The sequence below is a fragment of the Enoplosus armatus genome, chromosome 14 (assembly GCF_043641665.1).
Source record: "Enoplosus armatus isolate fEnoArm2 chromosome 14, fEnoArm2.hap1, whole genome shotgun sequence".
In the NCBI taxonomy this organism is placed as follows: Eukaryota; Metazoa; Chordata; class Actinopteri; order Centrarchiformes; family Enoplosidae; genus Enoplosus; species Enoplosus armatus.
Window position 1 is genome coordinate 6031703 of NC_092193.1, and position 23041 is coordinate 6054743.

The window sequence follows — 23041 nt, forward strand, 5'->3', positions numbered from 1 at the left end:
ATGTCGGTGTGATTTGCTGCCCCAGATTGTTTCCCAAGAAGCTGAAATTAAACCCACACCCATGTTTATTGTTCAGGCCAATTTCGTTCAGCGCAGTTTTATCGTAATCCTACTGGGCAACGGATTTACAGTGAATACAAAACACTTCCACAGTACTCCAATTACATCACATTAACATCCTTGAGAGTTTGTGTGATTTACACTCATAAATGTCCTGACTTTCACCTGATTAGAGGCAATCACAATCAGACTGATAGTAATATTTTTCAATTGCACAGCAAGAGAGGAATTCATTCCAGATTAACAATTGCGGTGTGAACAAGTCAATAATTCAGGTTTATAGAATGAATTTGACTAAAATAGATTGTGTTGTATGTACTGTATATTCCAGCTGTTGATGAGATCTGTGAGCTGCCCAGCAACGAGGCTGGGATAATCTGGGACAGTATCTGCTTCGCCTTCCTGCTGCTGCAGAGACGAGTCTTCATGAGCTACTACTTCCTCCACGTGGTGGCTGATATCAGAGCATCACAGATCCTCGCATCCAGGTACACAGCTGAGGCCGAGGCTGAGGCCCAGGGGTGCTGCTCCCATATTCAGATTCTTCTAATGTAATATTGTTACTGTACGCACATATAAACAAGCCCCTAATTAAGCTACACAGTATTTATAAAGGTTTGCTGTATCAGTTACGGCAGTGCGGTGTAGCTTTTCCTGCCATGACGTGAAAAAGTCTGAAAAATCTGATTTATTTGAGAATGAAGACACAAGAGTGCTCCGATGCTTTCAGGCTATCTAGACTCAGGTTTGCAAGATTTATTCAGTAAGCAACAAAGAACAAGGAAAGTACACGATGGACAGATTTTTGACAGAGAAGAGCAGAAAAAACGGCGATGTGTTTTAAGCAAACACATCGGCCAAATCCAAAATATGCTCTGGAATTCAATGTCAGAAAAATGGGAAAGCTTTGTCTCTGACAGTTTCGTTAAAGTTTAACTTGATTTTTTTAACTAACTAATGAGAAACATGCTTTACATTAATACAATGGTATTTCAGTAAGATTCTTTTGTGACTGACCTCCCCTGTATAGTTGAGTCACAGTTACATAAATATGGAATCAATGTACCCGTTGAGGGGATTGTGTGTTTTGGCCATTAAATAGTACAGTAGGCTCAAACCTTCCCACACTGACAGTGGATGTTTTTGAAGATTTGATTGGTCACTGATGTGCGTCTGTTTCTCTGTGTGTTTCAGAGGGGCGGAGCTTTTCCAGGCCACTATAGTGAAGGCGGTGAGAGCCAGACTGGAGGAGGAGCGCAAATCTGTGGAGCAGCTGAAGAGACAGTGAGACTCCAAATATTTAACTCACTCCATGTTGTGTAATGCTGTGGTTTGAGTGTTTGTGTAGAATATGCTATACTAGGGGATGTTCTGACATCTAAATTTGAGAAGGTATTGCCCGAGACTTAAAATGACCTTTAAAATCCATACATACACATACGCATCAATTCAAAAAATCCTGCAGTTGTCTTCCTCTGGATTAGATTAACCAGAGTTCATACATACATACATCCGTATGAATTCATGCAACTCTGTGACTGGTTGGTTCTCACTGTTCACCTAAAGGGGAGTAGATTTAGGGCAGGTAGTGAAATTTGGGCCCAGTGATAAAAAGACCTGCCCTCACCAAGTACAAGAGCAGGTTGAGAAGAATCGGAACGAAACGTCACTACTAGAATTTTTATTGATCAGACAACTTGTAAATACGCTCTTTGGAAAACACTTTTCATACATATTTTCAGTTCTGGGGAAAACAGTTTGATTTATTGCAGTTTTTGTGTTGTTGGACATTTAAAATAACCTTTTTCTCTGCTGCCGTATTTGTACTGTGATTGGTTTGTTTTCTTTCATTTAAAGAATAAGCCTAACAAATATTCTGTAGCTGTCATGTCGTCAACAAAGCCCATGAAAAGACCAAAATCAACAATGTGTTAGTCTCTCTTTCAATACTTTCTCGACTGTCTCTGGCTCTCAGTCCCAAACCCATTCATTCCTACTGGAGATTTAAATCTTAAAAAAATATATGGTTAAATATGTCTTAAAAGGCTCAGTAATTTCCAAAACAGCTGGGCACTGTAGTTTTTAGCAAATGTTACTCAAACTGGACTATTTTTAGCGGCGGATTAATATACGCCCGGCCTAATTTAGTCCATAAGTTAGTAAACGTGATTCAGAAAACCATTTAAAATGTATTCTGGATTAAAAGCGACCCCTGGCTCCGTCTTTACTGTTTCCAGGAAGCCATCTCTCAGTATATCATACTATATAAAGTAAATGTATTTCCACCACTTACAGTTACCTCAGGAGTTACTCATAAGCTCTGATAATGTCCACTCACCCGCTCTAATGAGCACTCCGCTGTTACATACCATACACTGATGTCCATACGCAGCCCGGAGACGTTTATGTCTGTTAGGCCGTCACTGATGTTCCTCTGTGTCGATACTTCGTGTCTCTTCACTGTCTCTCTGATCTAATCAGGATGGAGCGCATTAAGGTGAGGCAGCAAAAGTTTAAGAGGGGCAAGGAGAAGATGCTGAGCATGACGCAGGAGTCTGGAGAAGGACAGACCCTCGTCCAGCCCGAGGAGGAGGATGATGATGATGGTATGACGACGGCTGCCAGGGCCTCTCTCTGTGCAGTCAAAGTTGGTTTTGTGGTTATATGACTGCTAGTAGTGCTCAAGGACGATGGCTGAGAGTGTATGAATGCCTAATCCACCTAATTCATTAACATATGTTGTGTAATGATGTATTTGCATTAGTATTTGATCTAAAAGAGCAGCTTAATAGAGTAAAAATATGACTTGAAGTTTGCAGAAGAATTCATTTTCTTATGAAATGTTGCATTGCTGTATTTGTGAAATTTTAGGAGCACAGCGAACGAAAGCCAAGACCAAAAAAAAGCAGTGGTGGAGGCCGTGGGTTGACCATGCTTCTAGTAGGTTGACCCCCCCAACCCCCCTTTTTCTCTTCCTCCACTCTGATTGGCCCTTGTGTCCTTGACCAGAACGTTGAGGATTCCCATACTGCCCATGGGCTCTGAAGGCACCAACATACAATAGCCTCGCTCCATCCAGACTTTAGTCCTTTTCTGTCTCTATTTAAGGGCCCTTGTAACCTGTAGCTCTCATGTAACTGCACACTGTGTGTGGAGAGGCACTTCAGTTTCAAGACGATCTATAAAACCGTGTCAGCATTGGTGCTCGGTTGCCTTAAATAGACACGATGAGACGATGAAGAAAGAGAAAATGACTAATGGCTGGAGGTTGACTATGTTTTAAACATAAACATCATCATCGGTCTCACCTAAAGAGCCCACAGTAGAGAATCACTCTTTTGTAAAACATTTTCACGCAAAGACATGAAGTCGACTCGCCTTTATTCTCAGTACTGGAATAAAGGATGAAGGGTTTGTTCATTCTTTGCCTGCGGACATGAACACCAAACAGGTGTTACCCAGGAGAAAATAAAAGGATGATTGGACCAGGGATCGAATACATAAAGAGACCATTACAGTCTCTTTGTAGTAAATGAAAAAAAACATCTTTCTGAGTCAGCACAGCGGTTGCCTGTTTGGTTTGAACTCATGTCTCACATTGTACTCCAACCCCACATGACATTTTCAAATTATTTCTCCATTTTATCTCTTTGTCATTTGATATTTCATCTCCATATCCCAGCATCCTCCCTCACCCCCCGCCCACTGTGGTTCTGTTCAAGGACATAAGTCAGCCTTGTCTATCCCATTGCTTTTAACACTTGACTACAGTAGACAGGAGTCACTTGCTCTGTCAAATAGCTGAAAGGCGACTGTGCTTACTGGAATAAGATTCTTTAATAGACATCCTTTACTGTGCTTAGTGTCCATAGTTGCACCAAGTCAATCTAGCATTTTTGATGCTTTTTCTGCATTTTCTGTTTCATCCTGTCATGTCTCTGATGTTTTTAAAAGTGTGTCTGTATCATAACTTACTGTAGACTCATGTTACTACATGTTTGATATGTAGTGAATTACACAGAATTTAATGGTAAGTGGTTTGATTTTCCTGCATCTTCCTTTCAGCAAGGGAACCTCTCTGAACCTCATTTTAATGAAAATGATGAACGACTTCAGCCTCTGTGTGACTGAATGTAACGACATTTTTTACCCTCTGCCCCTCAGTGGTTAGAAGTGGAGACTATTACTTGTTTGAAACTGACAGTGAGGAGGAAGAGGAGGAGGAGGAGGAGAAAAAAGATGACGAACCTCCAAAGAAGTCAGCATTTCAGGTGACTTCCAGTAGCTGCTCATTTTTCCATCAGTTTCAGAGGGAAAGTTATTTAATCAATTGGTCACATGTTTGATGTTACATTCAGCGCAGGTAAAGAATAAAAAAGTGTCTTTACTCTCGTACTGTACAGTTTGAAGTACTGGTACTTTGCTCGAATTTTTCCATTTTGTATGACTTTATAGTTCAGAGGGAAATATTGTACTGTTTACTCCATTACATTTACTATATTTACTGGTGGAAAAAGTACTCAGATTCATTACTTAAATAAAAGTACCACTACGACGATGTAGAAATACTTACTTACAAGTAAACATCCTGCATTTAAAGTCCTACTTAAGTAAAAGTACTGAAGATTATCAGCTGTGTTATTATATATGACATTATCGTTATGTCAGATAGTTAATCCTGATGCATCACTGTGTAAACAACAAGCAGTTGTAGCTGGTCAAGGTGGAGCTACTTTTAACTACTTTATATACAGTTAGGTAGTTTAATACAGGATCATTTTACTACTCTGGTCCTCGAGCAGTTATTTAAATGAAAGTTATATACATTTTACTGTTAATTCTAGTTTTCTAGACTAAATGTTAGAGTTTGTGACTTTTAATGGATTATTTTTACTTTGCTATTTGTACGAAGGTTTAAAGTAGTAAAGGTTTTGAATACTAACATTCAGTAGAGTGTGATGAACTATGTATATCTCTCTGTCTCCTAACAGTTAACTTGTGCTGTTTCTAATAATGTGAAATCATTTTCTACTAATCCTCTTCCACTCTGTTGTCTCTCTGTAGCGAGCTATTGGGAAGTTTGTCTCTGCTGTTCTGGCTTTGCCCAAGTCTATCATTAAGCTGCCTAAAACTATACTGCAGTATGTAGTCAAGGCAGGCAAGGTACTCACCACCAGCACTCACACAGCTTGCTTTCTCTATGAACATCTGCCACTTTAAGTAACAACTAATGCCACAGCAAACTGCCTTTTCAGCTCATGTTTGGTGTTCTGCTTCGGCAGAAATAACCCAACAGATACACACACACCATGTCACAAGTGAACGCAAATTTGGCATAAATTGTCAAACGGGAAGATAAAGCATCAAACTAGAATGCAAATGCTTTGCCCCCTTGCTTTTTTGCATGATGTTGTCTGAGCCGAACCGGAGTTTTATTCTGACATGGTCTTGGTTGTGTTAAGTGTTTCCTGTCTGTTTTGCCCTTTTCGTGTGGTTTACTCCTTTGTGAGTTATCATGATCAGTGAAGCAGTATTAGCTGTTAGCGTCTGGGCCGTGTCTCTGATGAAAGCTGTTTGTGTTTTGTGTTACACCGGTGGTTGTGCATGTTTCAGTGCATTAACAGAAAAAGTTATTTGACAATACTGCCGACTATTTTCTTTGCCATACCATACATTTTAAGATTGCTGTGTATAAAATCTTGGTTGAGATCGCCGGGAATCCACCAGCCGTCTTTGTTGTTTTATTAAGGTTCTTACTGGAGTTTTGAATGGACTGTTTTGAAAAAGCTTTCTTGTTGGTGCATTCAAGCGAGCTATGTGAGAGTCTGCTGATGATGTTATAATGAAATCATTTTTAGAATTTAAGGTATTCTTTTGAAAACGGTCTGTAGTAATTGATAGACTAAAATGTGCAAAACCACCTTAAATTGGTAGTTTTTCCTTTTGCTTGTTGTTGCTCTGGCATGATTGACCTCAGTGACTCCTCTTCTTCACATCCTTTCATTAGCACTAAACTCCTTCTCTCTGTTCTCCAGTTTCTTTATCACGCCTGGATCACAGACCCCAAAGCTGCCCTGAGGGCACGAGGCAAAGAGAAACGCAAATTTTGGAAAAAATACACCAAGGGAGTTAGACACAGAAAAAGCAAGAAACACGGTAAGCAGGTTCTAGAGACAAAAAAGTCATGTGAAACAAGCGCTTCAATAGTTATGAGTGGGAATGAATTTCATGTTTCTTCAATGACGGTGAGGTGTCTTTACTGTACTTCAGCAGGTCATGTGACCATAGAGGTTGGTGAGCTCTCAGATGGGCAAGAAAAAGGAGAGGAGAACAAGAAGGCTGGTCCAGGTTGGTTTCTCCCCAAGAAAGTTGTTTTTTGTTATCTTGAAAGAAAAGATTGACTTGATTTAATGCTGTTGAGTTCCTTCTTCTGAGTCTGAACGTGTTCTAGCACCCGACTAGAGATACTGAATGAGGAATATAATCATTAAACACCTGCATACAGTATTGATCACTATTGTATGTTTGTTTTTATCCTCTTTCTTTGGCCGTGATAGTTATTATCTGCAAAAAAATAAATGGCTCTCTTTCTTTTGACCACCCTGATTCACCTTCTTGTCTAAATGAATTCTGGTGTTGGATAAGGACACTTCTTTGCAGGAAGTATTTTGGTGAAATTTCACTTTCACACCACAGTGACCCATCAAGAGAAAATAGGACTCATTAGATATTAGATTTGCCTGTCTTTTCCCTTGTGATCATCTTTGGTGGTCATTCCTTCTACGGGCAGATCAGGAGAGTAATTATCAGTGTTCAGCAATGTCCGTTTGCATAATTTCTTCATATTAAACATAAAAAAATCTGCTATTTCTCACCCCCCCCTCATCAGTTCTTTAGTGCGTCCTAAAAAGTTTCATTTATGTTTTAAATTGTAATGTACTGTAACAACTTTTTGTGTCGTGCGTCCTCCCTCAGACAACATCATCAAGCGAGTGTTCAACATCATAAAGTTCACCTGGGTGCTCTTCCAGACGACGGTGGACAGTTTCACCAAGTGGATGAACGACATGTGCAGGGAGTACATCGACATCTCCACTGTGCTGCGAATAGAGCGCTGTATGCTGACCAGAGAGGTCAAAAAGGTACCAAGAAACTCCAAGAAACCAGTTTTTAAATTAGAATTTGTATATTTTATTTAACTATTTCTAAGCTAATTCAAGGACATTAGTGTGATTAAGAGAAGCACTACATGATTAACTCCTTTCCTCCTACCAGGGTAATGTACCGTCCAGAGAGAGCATCCACGTCTACTACCAAAAGGCCATGAGGCTCAACATGTCCAGGCAGGCCAGTATGGATCAGCTAAGCGAGGACGAGTTGGCCTCGGGCTCCACCAGGGTACGAAGAAAGCGGCCAGGCTACCACATGGAGAGCCAGGACTCCACAGCCTCCAGAGACAGCATGTCCAGGTAGACAGAGCCTCAGCAATGCAACACAGGAGACCACATGAGTCTCCATCATGAAATGTTTCAGGGAGTGTTTACCAGTGGTGAGAGAGACAACAAAAGAAGAGATTCCAGCTTCATGACATCTTCCCTCGCTGAACTTTCTGCCTCTTTTTTTTTTTGTTTCAGGTCTTAGCAATTAAAACCCATATACTTTAGCACTTTTATGCCAGAAAAATGTGAAGAATACTTTATTAAAGCATGACTGGACAGGACTGAATATGTTTTAGGTTGTAACACGTAACCATGCATTAGTAAAGATTTGTTACAGTTTTCCTGCATCACAATTCCTCAGATTCATGTTTTTCATTGAGGAATTGTTCATTGTCAAGGAGGAAGTGATGAAAACATGTGCCGTGATCTACACAATAAAGGGTCAGTTCACTCAAATTACCAAAAAGCATATTTTCCGACATCTCGACATGCAGATAGTTTTGGTTTTATTTGTCCGTGTTTTGAGATATGACATTTAAAATAGTCAACAAAAACATTTGTGATCAGTTTCATTGCCGCTACTCTCTGCAGAAGAAATCCCTATAGCGTGCTGTGTGGATTATCCAAGGTAACTGGGACATTTCTGAAATAAGATGTCGTTGTTGAATTTTTTAAATGTCATTTTCAAAGCTGTTATATTCATTTCACCTCCATTGCATCGGTGTGGTTGCAAAACCCCCAGAGACAGATTTCTTAAACCCTTTACCAAAGAAACCAAAACTCTCTGCATGGCTGGATATCCCGAGAGGTAAGTGAGAAAATGAAAATGTTTTTTGCCATTTGGGTGAACCGACCCTTTAAGGTGTACATGGCAGCCATTGATAACAGTGAGGTTGTTCAATAATATCTTGTAGTTATCATCACATTGAGCCATTTCATCCTCATTCTTTGCTGCATCTCATGTGTTTTATGTGACAAAGTAAACATGAAGATCATTGTCCTGCTCATTTTAATGTTAAGGTTGGGTTAAATGCTTCTTTTTTTTACACAGTATATGTGGAACCTCCTGTCTGTGTAACCTAACATACATCCCATCTCATCCTTCTTATCACTAATCATTGCATCTGTCACTCTCACCACCTCTCAGTGCCCCCACCGAGGCAACCACACTGTTTTCTCGTCAGTCCACTCTGGAAGACCTCGATGGGATGCCAGAGTGCATTCCCAAAACCAGCGAGCGCGCCAGGCCCAAACTGCGTGCGATATACGGCCTGGACGTGTCCAATTCATCAATGGACAGTTGCAGCAGCTTCATGTCCAGGTGCCTGGCCCCTGCATCACCCATATACACACCTGTGTTACTTATCATTGTCACTGGCATGAACCTGACTCCTGTTGGTGCCTCTTTATCAAAAGATGTCTCCAGATCCGTTTTTTGTTGATTTTCAGTTGCATCATTGCATTTCTTTTCTATAACCCCTTTGTTTATTACATCCTGTCAAAGATAACAAGAAAATAGCATGTCCTTTTTCATTTGGAAATACAAGGTTTTCACTCAATAGCAGCAATTTCCTTTCTGTTATTTAGGGTTGGAATTAGCATCGCTTGAGATTGACACAGTCTCTGCTGTTTTTGTCGCCTTCAGTGAAGCAACTCAGTGCGTCATGCTCTACTCCAGACAGGGCACCACGGACACCATAGAAGAAGTGGAGGATGAGTATGATCAAGGGGAAGACAAGCAGCAGGTTCCCTGGGAATCCCAACAGCTAGACGAGAGTCAGGGGGCCGTGGGCGGCCACTGGAGTGACGGAGAGCCAAGGGAGAAAGAGGAGGAGGAGGAAGAGGATGAGGGCCAGGAGAAACTGGAGGGTGAGGAGGGAGCAGAGGTACCAAAAGACCAGGAGAGTAAAGAGAGAGAAGAGGCTGCCTGGGAGTCCTTTGGCCCAGATGAGGGCCCCTCCCTCAGGCTGGAGCAGGCAGAGTCTGCCCCATCTGCCCAGGAGAAGGACTTCATCACTGAGAGTGAGGACGGGGGAGGACAGCAGGACTACATGCAGACAGAGGGGCGAGTAGGGATCCTCTACACCCCTGACACCGATGCTTCTAAAACATCTGACGCTGACGTGCCTCCCAGCTACAGCAAGGCCGTCAGCTTTGACCGTCTGGAAGTTAGCGATGACGAGAGTGACATGGATAGGAGGAGGCGCGTAGTTATGACCTCTGACAGCCGCTCAGACAGCAGGTCAGACCTCGTGTTGCCCTCTATGACCACTGAGCTGACTGCCAGCGAACTGCTGCTCAACAAGTAAGTCCAAAAACAACTAAAGCCTGTTTAGCATGAAGCCTCACAGGAATCACAATCAGCACTTGTTGGTCTTTGCATGTTTATGCCGTCCACTGGTCTGGATATTTACAGAGACTCAAAGTTGCCATTGTACGCTTTATTTTTCAATCAGATCTCGCCTGATTTAAATCATAACTTTGCTGTCTTCAACAAAATCACATTACACTTGAGACTATTTGATTTTGGCAATTGAAGCATTGATGCATTTGAGAAGTTTGGCATATTTTACTTATATTAATTATTAATACAAAAAATGGGTTAATTGTAAAACATTGTCCTCAAAGTAAGGTATTAAAACATATAGTTATAGTTCAAGGATTGGCACCACAATTCTGGGGTTGTTTTGTGTTTCTATCCGTGACATTGTGCAGGTGAAGTGCAAGTATGTTTCACACGTCAAATTAATCCATCACTCTGTCTGTCCAGGATGTTTTATGATGAGGAGCTGGAGCAGTCGGATACATTTTACCAAAGGCAGCCTCTGATCCTCCAGCTCTGCTACGCCCTCTACAACATGCTGGTGGCCCACTCAGAGATGGTGTGCTACCTGGTCATCATCATCAACCACATGGTGTCGGCCTCCTGCGCCACCCTGGTCCTTCCCATCACCATCTTCCTCTGGGCCATGCTGTCAGTGCCCCGGCCCAGCAAGCGCTACTGGATGACTGCCATCGTCTACACTGAGGTACAGTCAAATACAGATTCAACTTTTCAAAACATTTTTATGTCAAATCAAGGTAGGTTGTGTATTTAGAGAGTTGTTGGCAATATTTTTCAAATGGTGGATATCTCATTTGGGAATAAAGCTCTCCTACACACCTGGACTATATTATTTCTGCTGTCCACAATGAATGGCAGTAAGTTAAGACAAGTATAGTAAGCTTTTAAAGATCAATTTATTATATTTTTAAACACTTTTTGACAAACATGAATGAATAACATTGACCAGGTAGGAGTATAAAGATTAATTTGTTGCATTGAGGCAAGATAAGAGAAAGATAATTGCATTGTATTCCAAGAGTGAAATCAGAATTCACTTATTATTGATTTTCATGCAACAGTCTCTGTTGTGTTTTGTTGGAAAGCTTTGACATAATCCCAACAGCTTCACCGACATTCATATCATTTTCCCTCCAGGTCACCATCGTCGCCAAGTACTTCTTCCAGTTTGGCTTCTTCCCCTTCAACCAGAACAAGATAGACAAGAATAAACCGTATCACCCTCCCAACATCATTGGTGTGGAGAAGAAGGACGGTTACGTCCACTACGACCTGGTCCAGTTACTGGCTCTCTTCTTCCACAGATCCATTTTGAAGGTAACCTGAATGTGTGCATCATATTAAAGGATAAATATGGGGATTTTCTACATAATTATAATTCTCAACAAATTCCATGGAAGTATTGTGCCATAGACTTCAGTTAGACTGGGTGACATGGTCCTTTATTACCATGAACACACACACACTGCTCCTGCTGCCATACACACTCACTAGAACACCAAATGTGTATTAATCAGTGGCTGAAAATAGTCCCAACAAAAGATGATAGATGGACCGGCTGTAAATATTTACCTGTTCAGTAGAAACAAATGGGCTTCGGGATGAGTGCCACAGAAGGCTGAGGAAGTCACACATTGTTGGTCTTTTCATGTGTTTAATCTAAAATATTTCCAGCTTTGTCCGTTAAAGACAATCAGGCTGTTAGCGCTTCCCATAGATATTGTTCTATATGGGCTTCCCTTTAAAGGAAGCCTATATACACTATATTGCCAAAAGTATTCACTCACCCATCCAAATAATTGAAATCAGGTGTTCCAATCACTTCCATGGTCACAGGTGTATAAAATCATGCACCAAGGCATGCAGACTGTTTCTACAAACATTTGTGAAAGAATGGGTCGCTCTCAGGAGCTCAGTGAATTCCAGCGTGGTACTGTGATAGGATGCCACCAGTCGTGAAATTTCCTCGCTCCTAAATATTCCACAGTCAACTGTCAGTGGTATTATAACAAAGTGGAAGCGACTGGGAACGACAGCAAAGTGGTAGGCCATGTAAAATGACGGAGCGGGGTCAGCGGATGCTGAGGCGCATAGTGCGCAGAGGTCGCCAACTTTCTGCAGAGTCAATCGCTACAGACCTCCAAACTTCATGTGGCCTTCAGATGAGCTCAAGAACAGTGCGTAGAGAGCTTCATGGAATGGGTTTCCATGGCCGAGCAGCTGTATCCAAGCCACACATCACCAAGTGCAATGCAAAGCGTCGGATGCAGTGGTGTAAAGCACGCCGCCACTGGACTCTAGAGCAGTGGAGACGCGTTCTCTGGAGTGACGAATCGCGCTTCACCATCTGGCGATCTGATGGACGAGTCTGGGCTTGGCGGTTGCCAGGAGAACGGTGCTTGTCTGACTGCACTGTGCCAAGTGTAAAGTTTGGTGGAGGGGGGATTATGGTGTGGGGTTGTTTTTCAGGAGCTGGGCTTGGCCCCTTAGTTCCAGTGAAAGGAACTCTGAATGCTTCAGCATACCAAGAGATTTTGGACAATTCCATGCTCCCAACTTTGTGGGAACAGTTTGGGGATGGCCCCTTCCTGTTCCAACATGGCTGTGCACCAGTGTACAAAGCAAGGTCCATAAAGACATGGATGAGAGAGTTTGATGTGGATGAACTTGACTGGCCTGCACAGAGTCCTGACCTCAACCCGATAGAACACCTTTGGGATGAATTAGAGCGGAGACTGAGAGCCAGGCCTTCTCGTCCAACATCAGTGTGTGACCTCACAAATGCGCTTCTGGAAGAATGGTCAAAAATTCCCATAAACACACTCCTAAACCTTGTGGAAAGCCTTCCCAGAAGAGTTGAAGCTGTTATAGCTGCAAAGGGTGGACCGACGTCATATTAAACCCTATGGATTAAGAATGGGATGTCACTTAAGTTCATATGCGAGTCAAGGCAGGTGAGCCAATACTTTTGGCAATATAGTGTATTTGTCCCCCATCATAAATGATGATCCACGGTCCTTTTTTCGTGCCAAAATGTAATCAAAACTTAATATGAAACAAAAAGGGGGAGAGGAAATTTTGTACTGAATCTGTAAGATATCCACTTGATTTGTCTAACTCAGACTGCTGAAGCTTCATATCAGCTTCAGAAACACGTTGGCATTTCTTTTCGCACAGAACGAGGACTGTGGAGCATGAAGGAAGGGACTATTAAATGGCCAGTTTGTGGGTTTGTTAAGTGACTAAGGATTTACTAGAAATTAATTTATAGACAACAGAAAACCAAAACGAAAATTAAACTTCTGATTGTTATGTATCTGTGGTCAGGGAGGAACCACTGAATCTAAAAGATTCCTCTGCATCTGTTTCTTGCAGTTTTCCTTCTTTCTCAAAATGAAAGAAGCTCTGTAGAGTGCACTGTTGGCACTTTATGGGACTGTGAGTGTTTGGGATGTTCTGTGAAATGTTTGTAAGCAGCTGCACTCCCTGTACCAGACTCTCAATTCATTTGGGCGTAAAATACGACACAGAGTTTAAAAATCTCTTTCCATTTCCAGTGCCACGGTCTATGGGACGAGGACGACCCCAAAGAAAGGAAAGAGCCCTCTCGTCAGAGTGAGTCAGAGGACGAGGGGAGAGACAAGGAGGAGAGCGAGAAGGAGTCTGAACCCTCCTCCTCGGTGTTCAATGAGAGGAGAGGCTCCACTCACACCTTGAGATCCATAAACTTTGGGACCTCCGTTGAGTCAGGACACGTCCAGGTGCACTACCCGCAACAGCAGACCTACCAGCGTCGCAAGAGCTCCAGCGGCGGCTCGCACATCTCTCACCGATCTCTCCACTCTTCTGCAAGGTCCAAGAGAGGTGAAGATCCTTGTCTGTTATTTCCAAATGATAACTAGACCACTGGTTCAAAACATGAGACTGAACTCATGAGCAATGTGTAATTTTGTAGTAAGCCTTACCATTATTCTCCTAACAATAATAATCATATTAACAGTAATAAGTAGAAGCAATCCTCCGGCCAGTTTCTTGTGGTCTCTGGTCTTCACCCTTGGATTAGGTCTCTGTGTCTGTGGATCTCAGGCTGCATCAGTGACTCAGTGCCTCGTCACGGTTCATTTACAACTCGAAATGTAAAATGTTTCCACAGGAAGCACCGCTTCCCACAACAGCAGCCGCAAGGATGGCAGCGAGGCCAGCGTCCACCAGAAGACCCGCAAACAGATGATCATGGAGAAGCTGAGGGAGCAGCTCCTCAAAGGAAAAGCTTTCATCATAAAGCGGTACAATGACGCATAGCTGGTTCATATAAGTTGAGGCAGCTGTGTTTTTTTTATCTGCTTACTGTCCAACAGTCATTATACAAGAAAGTGTGTAACTTTATGAGGGCGTTGATGAGAGCCGTGCTCAGCGAGTATTCTAGACCAATAATGGAGGATGCACTGTGGAAAATCATATCAGTGATACAGCCGCTAAAACCTTTCAAAGCTCTAAATTTAGACCTTTAATTACAGCATTCCCGTCAGTGTCACTTTTGTAAGTGCTATTATTATTATTGTTCTAAATTTAATCGCAGTGGAACAAGTGGTTTCGGAAACATTACGTCTGGAATAGTAACTGAAACACATTCTTCATTCATTTACACTCTCTCAAAATAAGACCAGTGGTGTCTGACCTTTTGCTTAACCATCAAAGCCTCGTTGAGATTAAATATCTCCGTTCGCCGTGCCGCATAACCGCAACGTCACAAATGTCCTGGCCAAAAACAACATAAGACAGAGAACACAACATATGCAATAAGAGAATCGGTGACATCTTTTAAATTACTTCTCAAAGCTTTTTATTAATGCTAACATACCATTTACAACATGTGTTATTACTACCCTGATTCAACTTTATTTTGAAAAGTACTGTATAAATAAAGTTTATTATTATCAATAATAAAATCTGAACTTAAGAAATTGCATGAATAATATTTCTAATACACAAACTGAATCCTCAGTGGTGCCCAAAGGAACATTGTGAGCCATAAAAATAACTAAGACCAATTCAAAACAATAACTTAATAAGACAATCACATCGATATTTTAAAATACCCCCAAAAGAACAGCAGCCAGAAGAGAGAACATCCAGTTTTTATAAACATTAAAGCTCTTTAACCCAGTTTGACTTTAGAAACTCCTGGGAATGAAAAGCATAGCTGATTTTACAGTTAAGTGATTGATGACAGCAACAGCACAAGACCCGCCTGGACCAGTTTCATCACCTTTAATTTAATTAAAGGTGGTAATTAGTTGAATTACTCATAATAACATTGTTTGTTTTATTGTTGTTTGTATACACTCCTGTTCTTTGCAGGTTCATGGAGATCTACATTCCTATGAGGCAGTTCTTCTATAACTTGATCCATCCGGAGTACAGCGCCGTCACAGACGTCTATGTGCTGATGTTCCTCGCTGACACGGTGGACTTCATCATCATTGTGTTTGGATTCTGGGCGTTTGGTGTAAGTTTTAAAATTTGATTTACATTTTTCCACCTGAATCCTTAAAGATAATCTGACTTCTGAGATAGTTAACATTTTATGTAAATCCCTTCTAGAAACACTCAGCTGCAGACATCACGTCGTCTCTGTCGGAGGATCAGGTGCCGGGACCTTTCCTGGTCATGGTCCTAATCCAGTTTGGGACCATGGTGGTGGACCGTGCCCTCTACCTCAGAAAGTCTGTCATGGGCAAGGTCATCTTCCAGATCATCCTGCTCTTTGGCATCCACTTCTGGATGTTCTTCATCCTGCCAGGAATCACAGAAAAGTAAGAACTCACTCTTACTTCACATTAGATATGTTTAGTATTTAATCTAAAGATTCAATTGATTAAAGTTCAATATGTTGAGGTGCAAAATATGTTTGTCATGGTTTAATATACGGCCTGGGATCTTTGGTGCATTCATCTCTCACTTCTGTTGTTCCTATTCAAATGAAGAAAAACATTTAAAAGATGTTCCTCATTAATACCAACTTTGATTGTGAAAGTTTTACAGCTGAAATGAATTTCTTTAGTCCTGCTTTAGTTTGCAAAAAAAAAAAAAACTATAACCAAACTTGCTTCTCTTCCCCTCGCAGGCGTTTCAGCGAGAACACAGTCGCTCAGATGTGGTATTTTGTCAAGTGCATCTACTTTGGGCTGTCAGCCTATCAGATCCGCTGTGGCTATCCCACCCGCGTTTTGGGAAACTTCCTCACCAAGAGCTACAATTACGTCAACCTCTTCCTGTTTCAAGGGTGAGTTACGCTGGGAAAGTATCATTTCTCCCAGCTGGGCAAACAGGTCCAAGGCTCTGGTCATGTCGGGGGTTGACAGTTATTTGTTCAGATATTTGTTAAAGGGGACTGGACATTTGTTGTTTCCAGCTTCTCAAATGTGAGGATTTGCTGTTTTATGTCATTTTGAAATTGTACATTTTTGAGTCTTTTTTTGGTCTGTGACTCAAATAAAACAAGCAATTTATCGACGCTCTGTACACTTGTGATGGGCATCTTTCAAGACGTTTTGTAGACTAAACATTTAATTGGTTAATAGATAATGAAAATAATAATTGGTGGAAACCCTAGTCATGCCATGTATATGTTATGTAATAATCATTATTAATTTAAGGAACCACACCTCCGGTTGTTGGATTATTAGATTTCTGTTAAAGTAAATATAAGTTCTTTCCAGCACATATCATATATATTTTTTGTTTTTATGAGTACAACACACCACTGTGTTTTCTACTATTTTTGGCTTTGTGTTTAAGTCATATTAATGTAACAATTTGTAGTGGTCGCCAGTAGTTGTCAGTATTGTTCAGTCATGTAACTCTTAATCATGTTCATATACAGAATATATCATTATGTCAGAACGCCTGCCCTTCTCTTGGACATAGCATAACTTTGTGAATAAATATATTGAATCTGATTGAATTCTTTCATATTTTTGCCAGAATAACTAAGACTTGTCTGTTGTTTCTAGTTTTCGCCTGGTGCCGTTCCTGACGGAGCTGCGAGCCGTGATGGACTGGGTTTGGACCGACACCTCGCTGTCTCTGTCCAGCTGGATCTGTGTGGAGGACATCTACGCTCACATCTTCATCCTCAAATGCTGGAGAGAGTCTGAGAAGGTGTTTATCATTGTGGCATCCGTCTAGTGTGAGAAGAATCACTTCCACAGCCAAAGTCTGTCATGTTGGAATTCATGCTGAAATTTACTTTTGTGATTTGTTGAAGGAGATCTTTCTTTTTTTAAAATTGCATTGGCTGGACGATGGCTCGGCTCTCTCTTTCTGCCATGAACTGTGAAATGATAGTAAGGATATATTGTGTTTGTGGTTCCCAATATTCTTAAAAGTGCACTAAAGATATCTTCTTCTTCTTCTTCTTCTTCTTCTTCTTCTTCTTCTTCTTCTTCTTCTTCTTCTTCTTCTTCTTCTTCTTCTTCTTCTTCTTCTTCTTCTTCTTCTTCTTCTTCTTCTTCTTCTTCTTCTTCTTCTTCTTCTTCTTCTTCTTCTTCTTCTTCGCCTCACCATAGTAAATAATGCACTCTTACAGTCTTTCCCAGTCTTGAAAGTTTTAGTTCCATCTTTACTTTTATAACCCTGGTCCAATTAATTGCCTAAATCTAATGGATTTACAAAAAAAAGTCCAGGCATAGAAAACATGAAGCCATTATCACTGCATCAGATCTGCTGGAGGTAAGATGGAACAAAGTTTCATGAGGACTGCCTACGCATCCAGGTCAAATAAACCACCTCACAGTCCTTTATCTCATCCTTCTGCAGAGGTATCCCCAGCCGCGAGGCCAGAAGAAGAAAAAGGTGGTGAAGTACGGGATGGGAGGGATGATCGTAGTGCTGCTGATCTGTATCGTCTGGTTCCCGCTGCTCTTCATGTCCCTCGTTAAGTCTGTAGCTGGAGTCGTCAACACGCCGCTGGACGTTTCGTTTGAAATCACCCTGGCTGGATTTCAGGTGTGGTTTCCTTCATCAAATAATTTGAGCCAAGTGCTTCACTGAGAAACAAAGACCAAACAGAAATAACAAGAGACCAAAGAGATGCTCTGCCCAAAGCCAAATCCTTTCGAAATTAACAAAATAAATCTGTGATTCATTAAATTTTCATTTATATTTTCTAGGTTGTGTGAGCACTTTGGCTGCAGGGTTTAATGCTTCATTGTGATTCAGTGCAATTACTGAAACAAAAAACATAAATCAATTTCTCCAGCAACAAAACTAAAGAAACATGTACCTAATTCACAAACATTAGAAGTGTTTTCAGCCTTAACAAGTCAAGTCAAATGTATTTATACAGCATATATATATGTATTTATATATGTAGTATTTATGTCCTCTTCTCACAGCCCATCTTCACCATGAGCGCTCAGCAAGAACAACTGCAGAATGTGTCAGCAGCCGAGTTTGAAAAGTTTGTGAAGAGATATGTTGACGATGTAAGTACAAGAAACACAATACAAATACGAGATGTCAGTCGTTTATAATGTTGTGTAATTCACTGTATTGAAAAAGAATAGTGGCGATTGCATTGATCACATAATCCGGGTTGCTTTTTCTGTCGCTATATGTAGGATTTTAAAATGTCCATCTTTGGTGCTCTGTAGTATCAAAAAGGACACTGGCAGACATGAATCCATTATTTGTTTATTCTATAAAAGGTTAGATTATAGTGGAAATACCTTTCACTTTTTCATAAAGTCCAAGGAGATCAGACGCTTGTTTTTTACTAACAGATCCAAAAAGAAATGGGTTCTCGTTCATTATCTCATCGGACAAAGAAAAGGGAATGCTCAGTATTTTTGCCTGAAACATTACTTAACTGATTAATTCATTATTAAAATACTTGCCGATCAATTTTTCTGTCAGTTGTCTGCTAGGTTAATCAACTAATTGATTCTGTTCAAAGTAAAACAAAGTGTTGGACAAATTAAAAGTTTGACCAGATGCTGCCTCTGGATGAAAGTCTGGGCATCAGTGAAGTTATTACAATTCATCCTCTCAGGAACATAAAGGTCTGTACCCAGTTCAGTGTCAATCCATGCATTAGTTGTCACTCACTCGAAACCACAATATGTCAACCTGCTGGTGGCGCTAGAGGAAAAGATTGCAGATTGCACCCTCTGGGGACCATGAATATATGTACCAAATTTAACGTCAATCCACCCAACAGTTGTTGAGATATTTCGCTCTGAACCAAAGTGCCGGGGCCGACCCACATTGTCCTCCTTGGAGTTGTACGCATAGTAGCTTTAATTTATACTTAATTTATATCTTTATAATTATTTAGACAACTTTAAATGACTAATTAATGTTAAATAGTCAGTGAAATCCTATAATATTCTGTTTCTACTGTGTGGCTTTGTGCCGCGGTTAGGAAGCCCTGCAGTGGCTGGAGGGCTACATGCCAGAGGACCTGATCATCGCGGAGCTGAAAGGCAGCTCCAACTCTCTGTGGACCATCAGTCCCCCCAGCAGGAAAAACCTGATAGCCATGTTGGGCACCAAGAAGGATTTCCCCATCACTGTGTCCTGGTCCGTGCAAAGGTGCGCAATGACAAAATGTTTTTAAATATCCGTCCCTCATGTTCATGTTCATTTTCTATGACCACTTATCCCTTGCAGGGTCACGGTGGGCTGGAGCCAGTCCCAGACGGTGTATAGTCATATAGAAATAAATTAATTTTATGTCTCACCCTCTGTGAAAACATCTTCCAGTAACAAAAGCAAAAGAAAGACATCAATAAGGCAGATGTTGATGTTTTTGCACTAATGTGTTGCCAGATTTTATTTTATTTGTTTTTGCTGTTGTTTGGAATATGAAACATAACCTTTTACTTTTTATAAGGCTTGTATATGGCCAGATCGAATAGTCATATAAATGTAAATCATCAATTGATATTTCAAATAAAAAAATGTGTGCTTACAAACAGCTGCAGTTTCATGAGGTGCAAAATCCTTAAAATGAATTCCTGTATGTTTTTCCTCTTGTTGTGAACAGAAACCTCAATCTTGGTGCCAAGGCTGAAATAGCGTCTGGAAAACTAGCGAGGACTCTAGACAAAGACACAAAGAAGGAACTCATAAAGATCCTAAGAGGAACAGGAAGCAACTCAGTGTGAGTATATCAGCTGTTCACTCTCTTCGTTACACGTTTCCCCTGTGACGTGATAATCAGGAGCTAAATTAGATAGTTTTTCTTTTCAGAAGTGTATCTACTTGTTAATAAAATCACATACTGTGTGTATGATAACAGGAATATTTGTATATGTGTTGAAAATATTTTTTGCAAGCACATAAATGATTTTTTTTTGTAGAGAAATTAGAATCGCACAAATAATTATTTGATTTAAGCAAACATAAATCTGTCCTCTGCCCAATTAATGTATTATTTTTTATATCATTTATTATTAACCCATTAGATTATTCCTTGTGGGTTAATAATTTCTCTACAAAAATACAACTTATGTGTGCGCGCAAAATGTGTTTATTTTGAGGCGCTAACAATAGTTCAACATTTTGGAAAACATGTTGACGATAGATACGACTTATGTCTGTGCGTTAAGTACGGAGCTAAAGCTAGCAGGCGCTCGATTAGCTTAGTTTAGCTCAGCATAGTGACCTGAAGCAGGAGGAAACGGCTACCTTGGCTCTCCCCAGATGTTGTGACATTGTCTTCTCCTCTCTCATCTCATATCCATCTGGAAGAACTAATTTTTGAACGTCATAGATTCTTGCAGTAAACAATTCATATGAAAACTACAGTATACCATAATATAAAACCCAGAGTCAGTCTTTTAACAGAAATATTGCTTGTTTATCTTTTTCTCTGTCATGCTCCAACATATTGAGGAACTAAGTAACAGCCTCTCTTCCTCTGCAGGATCCTAACGGACATCTTCCCTCGATATATTCGAGCCCCCAGCGACTCAGACGCCAAGCCTGTTGAGCACCTTTTTAAAGGTGAACGTTGCCGTCTTTATCACCATACAGACTGATTGTGACTTTTTGTGCAGATGTTACTTGATTTGGTGACAGCAAAGAAAACTTTGGAGACTCTGTTTAATGTGAAAATTACACTTTTCGATAAATTGACACAAGTGCTGGTGGGAATATAAGGCTTTGAGCATCTTTGTTTAAAGCCACCATGTTTAGAATTTAAACATTTCTGACTTATAGATCAGAATAACCTCAAAGATGTTAATATCACATTAAAATTCTACACATAGTGGCTTTAAAAAAGTTGTTTTTAAAATATTTTCAATTGGCTACATACTATATTTAGAGACTTTATTTATATATTTAAATTTTCGTCTTAAATTTCTCATTTATATTCGATTATATACTTGTTATATACCCGTTTACAGACTGTGTTCTGTTACCGGGGATGGAAGATTGGGTTTTTTAAATGTTTAGAAGTGTCATAAACAATGAACAAAAGTCTTAGTTTTATTCTGATTAAATTACATAATTTCATTCTTAATCTTTGTAGATAAAAAAAAGATGTTGAACATAACTTTGACCTTGGAGCGATCTGAGAACGTCTCGGATCAGATCCAGGAGTGGTGGACCGTCAACCAGATGGAGCCCGGCCCGATCGAAAAGAGGAGTGCAGAATACAAGGTCGAAGCCGGCCTGGAGCTCTACATCTTCAGCGACCAAGTCAGCCCGCCCAGTTTGGGCTTTCTGGCTGGATATGGGTACGTGGTGAGACTTTGTCCTGCTTTGGTGTTTCAGTGAAATGTCTGTGTTTACATTCGGGAAGTGCTTTTTTGTAATTTAGTCATTATCTGATGCTGCGATCCAAAGCTGTACAACCAGTGAGTATGTAGAGGTTTGATAGGAAAGCAGCTAAACACATATGTTTTTTGCACATATGCTCCTGCAAAGTATTTAAATAAAACAATTTGAAGCTTTTGTGTGATGAGTTGTTGCAAGTAGACAAAGCTTCGTTTTCAGGGGTCGCAAGCTCAAAAGGTTGGGAACCACTCACCGTAAAGATTAGCATATATAAAGAAAATACAAAATACTTTTCTTTTAATCTGAGTATGAGCTTCGCCGAGCTTTTTGTAACCAAATCATCAGCCTCGCTCTTTTACACTTGTACTGTCCTGTTGTTCCGTCAGCACATATGAAACCGTGGTGTAGTTGACAAAATACTCAAGTTTGGCAAAAAAAACTCTCAGCCCAGGTCCTCGTACTGGAAATCTTCCAGTAAAGTAAAGTAGGTCTTCAGCTGCAAGGACCAGATGCTGCCAAATATTTCAAACTATGAACCTCCATCGTTTTAGGTTTATGGTTAGATGACAATATAAATAAAATGAATAGTGGAGTACTTTTTCTAACCTTTTCTACCTGTAACTACAAGAGCTCATAGATGGACGGTAGGTGTCTCTCCTGTTCATGTGTGTGCGTGCAGGCAAAAAGCATAAAGGATCAGATGATAAGTTGGACTGTTGATGAAATGAACTAGAAGCCGAGCACCAACAAATCTAAATAGTAACATCTTATGTTATGTGCTGGGATCTATGATACAGAGCAGTCAAAGTCTGATGGTACAACTCCTACTAACGATGCCTGTAGGGGTCTCCTGTTGGATTTGCAGATTGAGAGATGTACTTGCAGCATCTCCTGTATGTTTTAAGAAATCCCGACTTTATACATGTCTAATTTCCTTTCTCTCTTTCCTGTCTAGGATCATGGGCCTGTATGCCTCTGTGGTCCTGGTCATCGGCAAGTTCGTGCGTGAGTTTTTCAGCGGCATTTCCCACACCATCATGTTCGAGGAGCTGCCCAACGTGGACCGCATCCTCAAGCTGTGCACCGACATCTTCCTGGTCCGAGAGACGGGGGAGCTGGACCTGGAGGAGGACATGTACGCCAAACTCATCTTCCTCTACCGCTCGCCAGAGACTATGATCAAGTGGACCCGAGAGAAAACTCAGTGAAACTCAGCGAAGGGGACGTTAACTAACGGAGGCGAGTCGGAGCTTTTCGGACGGGAGCCGCTCACTCTGGAAAAACTGGGTGGTCGCTCTGTTGGTGTGAGCAGCTGTTTCAGCCCATTCGCCTGCTGAGAGAGCACAAAGCAGCTGAGGACCAACTCTGTCCTCTGATGGCAGTGACACACTGTTAGTTCCACACCAAA

General features: G+C 40.9%; 1 protein-coding gene across 1 annotated transcript in view; it reads left to right on the top strand.

Annotated features, from left to right (window-relative positions):
- The window catches only part of LOC139296353 (piezo-type mechanosensitive ion channel component 2), a 76958-nt gene extending 54117 nt beyond the window's left edge, over nt 1-22841 (top strand). Inside the window, exons 30-58 of the mRNA XM_070918735.1 lie at nt 385-548; nt 1255-1344; nt 2542-2666; nt 2932-3000; nt 4225-4331; nt 5125-5223; nt 6096-6216; nt 6331-6408; nt 7036-7202; nt 7336-7529; nt 8647-8820; nt 9145-9218; nt 9363-9452; nt 9573-9804; nt 10270-10528; nt 10981-11160; nt 13401-13707; nt 13997-14129; nt 15205-15352; nt 15448-15659; nt 15971-16129; nt 16860-17007; nt 17665-17853; nt 18243-18332; nt 19271-19440; nt 19895-20011; nt 20777-20856; nt 21386-21593; nt 22589-22841. Coding sequence (XP_070774836.1) covers nt 385-548; nt 1255-1344; nt 2542-2666; nt 2932-3000; nt 4225-4331; nt 5125-5223; nt 6096-6216; nt 6331-6408; nt 7036-7202; nt 7336-7529; nt 8647-8820; nt 9145-9218; nt 9363-9452; nt 9573-9804; nt 10270-10528; nt 10981-11160; nt 13401-13707; nt 13997-14129; nt 15205-15352; nt 15448-15659; nt 15971-16129; nt 16860-17007; nt 17665-17853; nt 18243-18332; nt 19271-19440; nt 19895-20011; nt 20777-20856; nt 21386-21593; nt 22589-22841 — 4437 coding nt within the window. The remainder of the gene's footprint in view (nt 1-384; nt 549-1254; nt 1345-2541; nt 2667-2931; nt 3001-4224; nt 4332-5124; nt 5224-6095; nt 6217-6330; nt 6409-7035; nt 7203-7335; nt 7530-8646; nt 8821-9144; nt 9219-9362; nt 9453-9572; nt 9805-10269; nt 10529-10980; nt 11161-13400; nt 13708-13996; nt 14130-15204; nt 15353-15447; nt 15660-15970; nt 16130-16859; nt 17008-17664; nt 17854-18242; nt 18333-19270; nt 19441-19894; nt 20012-20776; nt 20857-21385; nt 21594-22588) is intronic.
- Nucleotides 22842-23041: the final 200 nt, after the last annotated feature.